Source organism: Metarhizium album, assembly GCF_000804445.1.
Source record: "Metarhizium album ARSEF 1941 chromosome Unknown scaffold_20, whole genome shotgun sequence".
Classification (NCBI taxonomy): Eukaryota; Fungi; Ascomycota; class Sordariomycetes; order Hypocreales; family Clavicipitaceae; genus Metarhizium; species Metarhizium album.
The window spans coordinates 226245-238936 of record NW_024467594.1 but is presented as its reverse complement, the minus strand read 5'-3'; the positions used below and the strand labels follow the sequence as shown (position 1 = coordinate 238936).

The 12692-nt window shown below is 54.5% G+C and overlaps 5 protein-coding genes across 5 annotated transcripts; 2 read left to right on the top strand and 3 right to left on the bottom strand.

Annotated features, from left to right (window-relative positions):
• Positions 1-354: 354 nt before the first annotated feature.
• Positions 355-2243, top strand: MAM_06376 (Major facilitator superfamily domain, general substrate transporter; the record flags this gene model as incomplete). Its single annotated transcript, XM_040825174.1, has 2 exons — positions 355-623; positions 695-2243. 2 exons carry the CDS (start codon positions 355-357, stop codon positions 2241-2243), a joined length of 1818 nt encoding a protein of 605 aa, XP_040676830.1.
• Positions 2244-2989: 746 nt separating this feature from the next.
• Positions 2990-4132, bottom strand: MAM_06375 (low-temperature viability protein ltv1; the record flags this gene model as incomplete). The annotated part of the gene is made up of 1 exon (XM_040825173.1): positions 2990-4132. The coding sequence occupies one exon, from the start codon at positions 4130-4132 to the stop codon at positions 2990-2992; it is 1143 nt and encodes a 380-aa protein (XP_040676829.1).
• A 599-nt stretch (positions 4133-4731) lies between these two features.
• MAM_06374 (GTP-binding domain, HSR1-related protein) lies at positions 4732-6721 on the top strand (the record flags this gene model as incomplete). The annotated part of the gene is made up of 2 exons (XM_040825172.1): positions 4732-5731; positions 5787-6721. The coding sequence occupies 2 exons, from the start codon at positions 4732-4734 to the stop codon at positions 6719-6721; spliced, it is 1935 nt and encodes a 644-aa protein (XP_040676828.1).
• Positions 6722-6962: 241 nt separating this feature from the next.
• MAM_06373 (uncharacterized protein) lies at positions 6963-8421 on the bottom strand (the record flags this gene model as incomplete). Its single annotated transcript, XM_040825171.1, has 6 exons — positions 6963-7298; positions 7381-7701; positions 7764-7928; positions 7999-8076; positions 8135-8310; positions 8418-8421. 6 exons carry the CDS (start codon positions 8419-8421, stop codon positions 6963-6965), a joined length of 1080 nt encoding a protein of 359 aa, XP_040676827.1.
• Positions 8422-9569: 1148 nt separating this feature from the next.
• On the bottom strand, positions 9570-11561 carry MAM_06372 (exonuclease III; the record flags this gene model as incomplete). Its single annotated transcript, XM_040825170.1, has 1 exon — positions 9570-11561. The coding sequence occupies one exon, from the start codon at positions 11559-11561 to the stop codon at positions 9570-9572; it is 1992 nt and encodes a 663-aa protein (XP_040676826.1).
• Between the last annotated feature and the right edge of the window lie 1131 nt (positions 11562-12692).

Sequence of the window (12692 nt, the reverse complement as noted above, 5' to 3'; positions counted from 1 at the left end):
CGCCCGCAATCAGATTACGGCTGGTCCTTGCATCACCATCTTATCAGATCCTCTCTTGACGCCGGTGTCTTGACGAGCCAATCGCATGGCCATGATCTACCGACTAGGGCGTCGCTAGTTGCAGTGGAGATGGGAAGAATTCTCTGCGTTGAACGGCGAGGTTGCATGCAGCGCGGCGGGTTCGAGGCTGGGCTGTCTCTGATACTATGGTATTTACAAGCCCAATCCCCTCGCAATCACGGCGTCTGGAGCGATGAATAGTTGAGCAAAAGGCCAGGCAGGGAGAAGCCAGCGCCAGCACCTCGGCCTCAATCTGGCTGCCAACCGCGACCCCGTCTCTGCCGTGCCGCCGGCATGCATACCACAAAGAATGCTGGTCCCAGGACCCCTGGCCATGCCAGTTTGTTCCCACCCACGGATGCTGCTGAGGATAAGCCGAAGCCCGGCCAAGACCAGGAGGCCTTAGCCAGCGACTCCGACAACCTCAGTCTCGACGAGAAGAACGAGAGGGAGGTCCAACGGCACCCTCGGGAGGTCACGGCCAATGCCGAGCTTGGTGTTCAGAAGGCTGAGGCTGCTGCCCTGGTCTGGACCCAGAAGACGGTCTACTGCACATATGCATGGTAAGCCGTTCTTCGTCCGGTGTTGACGAGTGCAATCAAGCCTCACAAACTCACACTGTTCTCGTGCGCAGGATCTGGCTGTGCTTCTTCATGCTGGCTTTCCAGCAGGCCATTCTTTTCAATGTCACTGCCACTGCCTATTCGGATTTTGCCTCAGCACCTGCCATCGCCACGGCCTCGATCCTCTCCAACGTAATCGGTGGGGTCTTGAAGCTGCCCATCGCCAAGACGCTCAACATCTGGGGACGTGCCGAGGGCTACCTGGTTTTCTTTGGAGTTTATCTGCTTGGCATGATCATCCTGGCATCCAGCGGTGGACCTGACAGTTACGCCGCTGGCTATGTCTTTTACTGGATTGGCTACGATGCCATCTACCTGATCCTGGACATCTTCGTCGCCGACACGTCAGGGCTGCAGAATCGTGCCTTTGCCTTCTCCTTCGTGTCGACGCCCTTCATCTGCACGGCTTTCACGGGGCCGTTGGCGGCCCAGGCCTTTTTGAGGAATAGCACGTGGCGCTGGGCCATCGGATCCTTTGCCGTCATCCAGCCCTTCGTCTTCGTACCCCTGGCCGTCGTCTTCAAGTTCTACCAGAGGAAGGCTGAACGCTTGGGCATCTACAAACACCAGCCGAGCGGCCGAACTGCGATACGGTCCATCATTCACTACATGCACGAATTCGATGTCGTCGGCGCCCTGCTCCTCATGGCCGCCTTTGTTCTCTTCCTCCTCCCGTTCAGCCTGGTCAGCTACAACCGCACTACCTACAATAGCGCCACCTTCATCGCCATGCTGGTTCTTGGAATCCTGCTGTTTCCCATTTTTGCCGCCTGGGAGAAGTGCTTTGCCCGCACGCACTTTATTCGATGGGACCTCTTCAAGCAGCCGACCGTCCTGGGTGCCTGTTGCATGGCGGCCCTGTCCTATTTCAGCTTCTACTCGTGGGACCTCAACTTTTATAGCTTTGTGCTCGTCGTGTACAACCTCAGCTACGGCGACACCGGCTACATGACGCAGATCTACAACGTCGGTTCCTGCTTCTGGGGCGTCGTGTTTGGTCTATGGGTCAAGTATACCAAGCGCTTCAAGTGGACAGTCCTCTGCTTCGGCCTTCCGCTCATGATTCTCGGCGCCGGCCTCATGATTCACTTCCGCGGGCAAGACGCGGACATCGGCTACGTCATCATGTGCCAGATCTTCATTGCTTTTGGAGGTGGCACGATTGTCATTGGCAACAGCATGGCCGTCATGGCTGCTAGCGACCGCGACGGCGTCCCCATGATGCTGGCCGTTCTCAATCTGTTTGCCAGCATTGGTGGCGCCATTGGCGATGCCGTCTCTGTTGCGATTTACTCTAGCACCTTCCCGGAAGCTCTCCGCTCCCGGCTGCCCCAGGACATGGCCGACCAAGTCGACAAAATCTATCTCGGCGGCTATCGCGCTCAGGTTGCGTACCCCGTGGGCTCACCCACTCGAGATGCCATCAACTACGCCTGGGGCCAAAGCCAGAGGTATGGTTCCATCTCCGCCACCGCCATTCTTGCCCTTGGCATTCCCGCCATTGCCATGTGGAAGAACTACCGGGTGGACAAGAAACAGAACAAGGGTACCGTCATTTAAACAGTGTACGCCAGTGTCTTTCCGCCTGTGGAAGAATCGCTCAATCTACGTCTATCCCAGTCGCTGCTTCGTGACCTTGTTGGTCCCTGGCGCTCGGATTCAAACACCTTTACGGTCCGAGAAAACGAGGGTTTCCCCCTTTTTTCTCGTTTCCGCGGGGCGAGTACCGTTGCATCACGAATGACATGGAATTTAACCAGCCGGCTTACACCAAACATGATCAGCGAAGCTACATCATCCGTCATCGCCAAACCCGCGTGGATCTGGTCCAAGCAACCGGAATTTGGTCCTTCAGGGCGTCATGCCCCCCAAGTCCTGTCAGAAGAGACAACATGTAGCTGCGATTCCGGAGAAACGCCAACTACATGAATACTGACTAGGTGTTGCGAAACCATGCAAGGGGGATGACTGCCTTGCAATTGCCGTATTCGGGTGCTTGTCCTACCAATTTGTTTAGCATAGCTGCTGCATACATGTCACGTAGTCAGTGTACCCAAGTACATTTCATAAACACTTTTTGATTTCGGTTCCACTGCACAATGTGTGCCGCAACTACCTACGGGCCGTCTCAACAATACGCACCGCAGCAAACTTTGCAAACCCCCGCCGCCCCGTTCAACTCTCCTACGCGTTCACGAGGCGCATCCCACAAAATTGGCAAAGCAAGAAGAAAATATAATATACTTGTCTTGGGCTTCAGTAGGAAAATTCATCAAATTCATCATCTTTTTGCCAGATTGTCAAATCTACGCCCCTACATTTCGGCCGCGAATACGAGGCGGACCCAACTCCCTCCGGATCTCTTCCAACTGCTCCAGACCAGTCTGCGCCTTGGACTTTTTAGACGTCCTCTTTCCAGGCTTTGCGTAGCTCCCGAGGAAGTCGTCCAAAATCCCATCAAAGTCTCTCCTCGTAGGCCCGACGACGCTAGACGTTGAGGCGTGGGAAACGGAAGCCATGTCGTCCTCCGGGTCCTCGAGGTACGCCTCCTCAATCCGGTCGAACCTGGCGTCGAGGAGAGTCATTTGATCGGTGCGCACAAGCGACGACGACGTCATGGAGTAGCTGGACGCGTCGGTCAGAGCACCCTTCCTCTTCTTCTTCCGGCCGCCGTTTGTCGTCGTGGTCCAAGCGGACCGGAGTTCGGAGTGGGACGGCGCAACGCGCGGCTTGCCGGCCTTTTGTTCCCTTTTGAACTGCTGGAAGCCCTCCATCCAGTCTTGCGGCGGCCCGACTTCGGGCTGCGGCTGCTCTGGCGCCGCGACGAGCGCGGGTATCTCCTCCTTGTGCTCCTTTGCGGGCTTGGCGGTATCGTCCGACTCCCAGCCCTCTTCGTCGTCGTCGTCGTCGAAAAGGTCAGCTTCGCGGAACTCGCTGTGCCCAATCTCCCGGCCGTCCTTTGTTAGGCTCTTGAAGATGTCGTCGTCCTCGTCGTCGACATATGCCTCGTCATCCAGAGCCTCGAGAACCTCCCTCAATCTGGGGTCCATGTCTGGCTGGAACCCGCGGATGGAATCGGGGATATCTTGCTGGGCCTGGTAGGTCGCTTTGGTGAGATTCTTCGAGGGCAGCATCTCCTCGTCAAATAAGTCGCCCGACTTTTGCTCCAGGTCCATCTTCTTCAGCGCATCCTGTAAGGATTCTTTTTGTTTCCCGCGGCTCTTGGTGCTTGCCTCGACGAAGACGACTTGCCCGCCGGGGGCCGAGCCGAGATCGCGCAGATGCTGCATGTAATCGTATTCGGTGTCGTCGAAGTAGACTCCGTAGCTGGCGGCTTCGCCTTCGTTGGCCCGAATTCCAGAGGCATCAGAGCCGAATTCCGAGGCCAGGTCGTCGAGATGTTTGACTTTTGAGGAACCAGGCTTTGGCTGGGTCGGATTCAACACCATGGCCGGGGCTTTCTCGTCGTGGATGAGAGGGTCATTTTGCGGTCGATGGACCAGCGTGAAGTGCTGGGCCGTCTTCTTGTCGCTGCATGCATGCGTGATCAGGTTCGTTATTAGGAATACTGGTGCAGTGCAAAGGGAGCCAACCTACATCCACTTTCCCCGAGGCATTCTAGCGATATGCTATGGTTTGATGGGATCAGACTCTGCCAGCTACATACTCGAGTACAGAGGGTGGTGGAGTGTTGCATGTCCGAAGAATTTTGAGCGTTGGAAAGCACAGTGTGCGATGCGATAGGACTGTACGAACGCCCGAGTCCCAAACCCATGTATACAGTGTTAAATTTAGTGCCAACCCTATCGCAGAAAATTTGCCCCTCCATCGTGACGCATTAATAATCATCAGTCTCCAACGCGGGCAGCGGAGGAAGAAGGAAGGCCTGACTCATCCATCACCAGGCTAATCTGCATCCTTTACACCAACATCTCTGGTGAACCGATTCCTTCCCGACGCTTGATTGCGAAGACGATACGACACCGCCAGAGACGCACCGTACTTCTTTCCTCGTGATCCCACCTCGGCAGGGCCGCAACCGTCAAGCATGGTTCTGGCAAAGTCGAAGAAGAGCGTGGGGCTCGGCAATGCCTTGATGAATGATCGTTTTGGCAAGGGCAAGGGCGGCGACAGGAAGAAGCAATCTGCCATCACCAGAACCAACCACGCCACCGGTGAACAGTACCTCGTCAACGAGAAGCAGGATGCCTCGTGGGTCAAGATGCGCTCCGTCACAGAACAGGGCGCTCTGGATGAGTTCCTGGCCACGGCGGAACTGGCCGGGACCGATTTCACCGCCGAGAAGATGAACAACGTCAAGATCATCCACACCGACCAGAAGAACCCCTATCTTCTCTCTGCCGGCGAAGAGCGCACCGTGCTCGGCAAGCACAAGATGCACAGAGCTCGTCTGACTGTCCCCAGAAGACCGCAGTGGGACTCCACCACCACGCCCCAGGAGCTGGACGCCAGAGAAAGAGAGGCCTTTTTGAACTGGAGACGGGGGCTGGCAGAGCTCGAAGAGAACAACGACTTGCTAATGACGCCCTTTGAGCGAAACCTGGAGGTCTGGCGCCAACTGTGGCGAGTCATTGAGCGGTCCGACCTGATCGTGCAGATCGTAGATGCCAGAAATCCGCTGCTCTTTCGTTCCGAAGACCTCGACATCTATGTCAAGGACGTGGACCCGAAGAAGCAGAACCTGCTCCTGATCAACAAGGCAGACATGATGACTCTGGCCCAAAGAAGAGCGTGGGCCGAGCACCTCACGAAAGCCGGCATCGCCTACAAGTTCTTCTCGGCGCAGATGGCAAAAGAACTGAACGAAGCGAGGGGCGAGGATGGGGCATCGGAGGACGAAGCGGTGGGAGCGCAGCCCTCCGACAGGGCCGGCAAGCAGCCAGCGACAGGCGACGACTCATCCGAAGAGGAGGAATGTGAGCATGGCGGCGGCGCTCCGGCTGGGCCCGACGAAGACGAGGGCACTCGGATTCTCACCGTCGAAGAGTTGGAAGATATTTTCCTTCATCACTCCCCCAAGGACGAATGTGCGTTGGAGAGAGTACTCCCACGGCCCGGTAGCAACGAACTGACCGTCACTAGCATCGGATCGTAAATTACAAGTAGGACTGGTGGGATACCCCAACGTCGGAAAATCTTCCACCATCAACGCTTTGATAGGCGCCAAAAAGGTCTCCGTCTCTTCAACGCCGGGCAAGACTAAGCATTTCCAGACCATCCACCTGAGCGACAAGGTCATACTCTGCGACTGCCCCGGTCTCGTGTTCCCCAACTTTGCCTTTACAAAAGCCGACCTCGTCTGCAACGGCGTGCTGCCCATTGACCAGATGAGAGAGTACACGGGCCCGGTCGGACTGGTCACCCAGCGAATCCCGCAGAGGTTTCTCGAAGCCGTCTACGGCATCCAGATCAAGACGCGGCCCGTTGAGGAGGGTGGCAATGGCGTTCCGACCGCGGAGGAAGTGCTGCGCGCGTACGCCAGGGCAAGGGGCTTTCAAACTCAAGGTCTAGGTCAGCCCGACGAAGCACGCGCATCCCGCTACATCCTGAAAGATTACGTCAGCGGCAAGCTGCTCTTCGTCCACCCACCGCCCGGAATCGAGGACGCCGAGGCCTTTAATCGAGAGCTCTACAGCGAGCTCAACCTCCCCGAAAAGCGACGGGCCGCGCTGGTCGCTGCGGCCGACGCCATGTCTCTGAGGGACGATGACAGCGTCGCAGCCGATTCTGACATGGTGGCTGTCCCCGCGGGCCCAAAGACAGAGAAGCTTGACGCCCGCTTCTTTGGTCCCGACAGGTCCCAGGGCCACATCAGTATGCCGTTTAACCACAAATATACCGAGCAAGGCCAGGCCTCTGGCAGGATGCTCACTGGAAGGAAGGCCCGGACTGTCGTTGCGTTGGAGAATGGAATAGACCCCAGGGACGTGCAAGTGTTGAACAGTAAAAAGCACTTCAAGGGTGGAGCAAAGAACGGGAAAAGCAAGAAGCATAGGTACATGAATACGGATGACTAGATGGCATCATTGGTGTCTTGATGTAAGCAAACAAAGTTTATCGACAAAAACATGGCTTGTGGCGGTAAAACCGGTTGCTTTTCAACTGACGCCATTCAAATTGTGCTCCCTTTTCCCACTCGCACCAAATATTGATATTCGCCAACGTCATGTATTCGTCGGCGCTTGTGTGTGCACAACATCACACGCATTGCCGCGCGCACTAGCACACACAGCTAGGATCGAACAGTCTCGGGCCCTTCTAAAAGTCGGCATCATCACACTCCTTTCTCCGTCGAATGGCAAGTATGGGCCTGCGTTTGAAAAACAGCGGCGGCACCGAATGCGAATGCGTCAAAAGCAGCACAACAAGCCACACCAGGCAGATTGTCGGCAACAGCCAGGGGCTGAAGAGGAATCCATCCGTTGCGTCCTCATCCACTCGGACGGCAGTAAGGAGCGCAAGGCCAAGCGCGAGCAAAAGGTAGACCGTGGCTCGGACGACTGGCCACGGCGTCCAGGGCGTCATGCGTGAGACTATCGTCAGGAGGGTCATGGAGGCGAGACACGCCCCGGACGCAACGTAGCCGTAGACAAACTATGCCCTCGTCAGCCATTCGCCGCTTAGAGGACGTGTTGGCTCTGGAAGAAAAGGGGGTCATACAAAGAGCCACACTTACCACGAGCCGCAACCGGTCCCAAGCGTCCATGTTTATCGTCGTCTCAAACCCACCGCCCAGTGTACCAAAAGTCACATCCCTGTACCTGCCCTCCTCGATAGACTCCTGCTTGAGATGGACGTCAAACGTGGCAAAGAGGCTGTTATGCATGGTGGCGAGGAGGGCCGAGAAGATGTCGAAAACGAGCTCGGTGGTGTTATCCGCGGGTAGATGCACGTCGGCAAAGGTGGTGAAATACCTAGCCATCTGCGGCCAGGAGGAGTCCGGGACGGCGGTGATATTGTCCAGTGCGGCGTTGACGGTCTCGATGAGGGACGGATGCTTGGGGTTGTAGTCGAGTCGCCGAAGAAGCGGGTGACTGCAGCAGAGATATTGCGGTGAACGGCGGCGCTGGTGCCGGCGGAGAATGCGGCGGTCATCCAGTCGGTGTGGATGTGGTTGAGGACGTTAACAATCTCGGACCAGACGACGAACTGGGTGAAGCCCTGCATGAAGAGGACCATGGCGAGGTGAGGAATGCTGTTAGTGCTTCGTTGAACCACAACCTTCTAGATGAACGAGGGAGAAGAAGAGGCAGAAGAAAGTACTCCACGCCTCGGGTGACTTGACAAGCGTCACCACCTTGTCGGCCAGGACGACGATGCCGTCGCCGAGGATGATGATGGTCAGCAGGCTCATCCGGCTCATTAGATGGGTCTTTGTGAAGCTCAGGACGGGGCGGTACAGCCCCAGGCCAAGCAAGGGATAAGAGCACCTCGGCCGCGCAGACGATGTACCAGGCGATGAAGACGCGGTTGTGGCCGTGTTGCAGGAGGAACGACACGCCAAGGTATATCGAGGTCGCGACGGAGTGCACGGCGATCTGGGCGTACAAGGCAGGTCGGACTCTTTTGAACTTTCGTACGTGCCATACTATGCTGATGTATTCGGCTGCCAGGCACAAGCGGGAGACCATCGAGATCAGGGCTTTCCCCCAGATTCGTCTTAGTCTTGATGGTGTTGTTCCTTTGCAAGAATCGGGGGCAACGATGACATACACATTGCTTGCAGAGAGCTGCCCCAGTCATAGTCCTCGGGCTTGAAATTCGGAGCAACAACGGTGAAGCCGACCACGACGCCGAGATGGACCGCTCGCGCTACTCGTTCTACAGCCGTGTCAGTACGCTTCGGCCATGAATCCACATGTCCAGTGGTCCAAACTCTCGACTCCCGAGATATCAAGTACTCGACATGTATGGTACTGCCAGTAGGTGCGTGTGGCGACCAAGGCTATGTGTGAGTACCGGACCGCCTGAGCAGGATCAAACCGCCTGCGAGAGAAAGGAGACGTCACAGACAGTTAAGGTGGTCTTGCTGTCACAGGGTTCTGAGAGGAGTCGTACATCAGCAGCCACACAGCGGTTCCTTTGTTCAACGGCTAGATGGACCGTTACTCACACACACAAAATGGCAGTTCCAAACAGACGACATGGTTACTCGGTTGAGGTTAGGGATTCAGGTGGACTCGACGCCGTTAGTACCCTCCAAGCCGTGGAGAAACGTGGCCTGTTCGATGTTGTGCCAACGTTAATGGCAACGTTCCAAGGTTTGATCAGTTGCAAAATGCAAGTCAGTACGACGACCAGTAAGGAGTAGGCTAGTAGCACGACGACGAGGGACAAATGGGGCGCCATGATTAGCATTATCACGCTCCAGACGTGCCGGGCACCACGCGTAGGCCATGATTCCACGAGCTCACGATAAGACTCTGGACCCCGGCTGTCAGGTCATGAAAATTATCCGTCATGACTGATTTGATGTTAATTTAATATGCCGCGTAAATGCGGGCGTCCAGGGCAACAAGTTATCACGCAGAAAAAAAAGGGGGGAGGGGAGAGTTTATGGAGGGCAAAAAAAAAAAGAAGAAAAAAAGAAAAAAAAAGAAAAAAACAACTGAAAAAACTGAAAAAAACTGCAAATACTGAAAATACTCACAGCTTTCTCCTCGGGGATCATTTCGCCACAAATGTACTTCGTGCTTGGGCACCTAGGTTGTTAGTTGACGTTCTTTATGAACGTGCCACGTATCCACCGAGCAACTCAAAATATGATGTGTGTATTTTGCCGGACAGGAGTACCCTATATACAGCCCAAAGCATGCAATATAGTACTCATCAATCCCATGTCAAATGGATGGCCTTCCGACATTCCTACTCAGATGTTCCACTCGAATCGCCGTCCTTCCCGCCCTTCTCGAAATCCTTGCCCGACTTGCGCTTGCGGATGCAGGTGCGTATGATCCACGAAGCACATGCAACTGTCGCGGCGATTACGGCACTGAACATGCCCCAACGGACGCGGGGGTCGCCTGATCCAGAAGATCCATCATTGTCTACTTTGAAGACGGTCTTTACCGCGGCGTGGTCTGAGGGCCATTCGTTGTAGTAGTGGTCTGGCTGCGCCTTGGGCTGGCCAACCACGACAGCTTCCGACGAAATGGTCTTGAGGCCCTTGTGATAGATGAAGTCGATGCGATCTTTGGGCTCGGTTCGACCTTCGTTGTCTAGGTAAATGGGCGACCAGGTGATGCCGGGTTTCGTCAAAGGGTCCCCGTGGACTTCTCTGAAGGAATCAACCATTCCTGCATCGACTGGATGCTTGGAGGTTGGCCAGGGGAAGTATCCGATTCCGCAGTGAAGCTCCCTGGTGGCATTTGTCCAGTCGAGATGTGATGGGGCGTTGAAATCACCGGCGAAGATGACAGGGACAGTGCCGGATTGCGAGAGATGGTTCTGCATGTGCTTCATGATATTAACAATCTGAGGCGTACGGCGAGACTTGGCCTCGTTCTTAAGAACCTCATCTGGGGATAGGTGGTCGAAGCAAAAGTCGTATGGACCATATGGCGTGTAGCCCAAATGACAATTCCAAAAGTTGATCTCGTGACCCCTGTCCAAGGCTATACGTACAGCACCGGCCGCCTCGACAGGACCATACTGCTTGACCATGGGATATCGAGAAATGATGCCGACATCATCTCCCTGCCAGTGGTCCCAGCCCATGGCATTTGCGAGACGAATTGCGTGTCCTCCGGTGCTTTCCTGGAGTCCGACAATGTCAGCTCCGGCGTTCGTAATGAAGCGAATCTGCTTCGCATGGTAGTCCTTGACTTGTGTGCCTCCAAACCACAGGTTGAATGACAAGACGGTGAGCTCCCTAACTAAAAGCTGGCCCTTTGGGATGACGGGGATGACGACCGTGATTTCAGCGGTGGACCCATCTGATCCCAGAGCCTCGACAATGAATTCAGTCGTTGTGTTTCCATATGCCTTGGGTGGCGTACCACTGAGAACTCCGTCGTTCGATATATCGACCCAGCCGTGGGTTCTTGCATCCGCAGCGCTGTACTTGCCCTTGGCGAACTTGCTGTTGGCATCACGTGGATTCTCCAGCATTCCACTGAGGGTAGCGTGGAAAGGCTCGCCTACGCGAGCATTGTGTGTAGTCAATTGGTCGACAATAAAGGCCAACGGACCATTTCCGGGCTTGGCAATTTCGATAGGGTTAGCGAGCCACTTGTACCCTCCCTTGGCAAGGAAGAAGGCTCTATACCGCAGACCTGGCTGCAAAGCAGAGGCATCGATCTTGACGGTCCCATTCCTATCAGGGGCATAAGCCCAAGTCAAGGACCCGCTGATGAATCTTTGCCACTTTGGTCCGCCGCCAAAAGAGTTGTAGATGCCAATCCAGTTCTGAGAATCAGGAAGGGGCGTCGAGTATTTGAATGTAAAGGAAGAGCCGGCATCACTGACTGAAATGGAGCCCCAAGGATTCGCCACCTTGAATACAACGGGCTTGGCCAACCACTTGTAGCCTTCATCAGCGAGAAAGTAGGCCTTGTACTGGCCTGGAGGAAGATTTTCAGTTGATAACTGTACTACTCCCTTGTCGCCCTGAGCATATCCCCATGAGAGAGAGTCCCCGGTGTAAGTCTCGTTTTCCGGACCAGTGCTGCCAGACGGATAGACGCCGATCCAGTTTCTCTTACTAGCATGCCTTGTGGCATAGCTGAAACACTGAGTAAAGGCCGTATCAGTGGGAGCTAAGTCGAGCGAGCCAGACGTATCCCGCTTGGGACGGGAGACGTGGTGAAGTTCGGTTTTCTCGTCCATAGTGGCAGCCTTTTCGATAATGCCCGACATGGCGATAGTCTAGGCAGCGTATCTGTCCAAAATGACGCTTTGAGGAGTGATGTTCGGTCTTAAGGTACCAGGTAAAGAGATGAAGAGACTTGTATTTCCGCAGGTATCACGAGCTCAGATTCCTAGACTACGTACTGTCAGATGGTGTATACTTAAAGTGTGAGGCTCTTTCCCGGTCATTTATGCTTCATCCGCCCTCTTGACCATGGGATAGATTCTCCCTATTTTCCCCTTCTATCACAGACCCCCGTCTGGTCACGTCTTTGGAAAACATCATTCAATTTTACTCACACAACTTGAATCAGCACTCAACTGACTGGGGCATTCCGAGCACAAGAGGTGCAAATTGACCAGCTGCTGATGGTGGACTGGATACGGACAGGTACAGCTGGACCCGAATTAACAGTCAATCATTCTGCAAGGGGAAGATGGCAGAGCAGAGATTGAGTCGACTATGCAACAGGTTGCTGTTAACAGGTCAAGGTGAGGCGGCGGGATGAAGGTTACAACCGGGTATTTTGCGGGGGGACAAGGGGTACAAGGCGGGGCGAAAGCACGCTGATTGGAAGACGAAGAGGGAGGAGCAACGGGAGCCCTTGGACACTAGCCCATCTGCGTCACTCCTGCCCCGCTGTTCCTCTTGTGCGGGTACCTAGGTGCCTAATCAGTAGTACAGTAAACCACCTCTATAACGATAACCTTCGTGAGCCTTTTTTCATCGTAATATAGCGACTATCGCTAAGATGCGACTATTGTGGGGTTGTACCTCCCCTTAGAAATTACTAGTAAAAGTTTATATTAAGGGATTATTAGCGAAATTTGCCCTATTATTAGGAAACCTAGCCCCACCTAACCCCACTATAAGAAAATTCAGCCTAAAAAGTAGGGCCTTATAACAATAAAATGCATAGTGACTAAGCAAAAAGTCAACGATATTGTTAGTAACGCAACTATTAACGATTTACTAGGGAAAAACCTTAGATGACCGTGAATTATCGTAAAAACCCGAATATCGCTAAGATACAGGATCGTTATAGACATAGTTTACTGTAGCGCGGAGGGGTATGTCCCCAGCTATTTAAAGGCGCTTTTTTTTTCTTTTTTTTTCTTTTTTTTTGGGGGGGGGGGGGT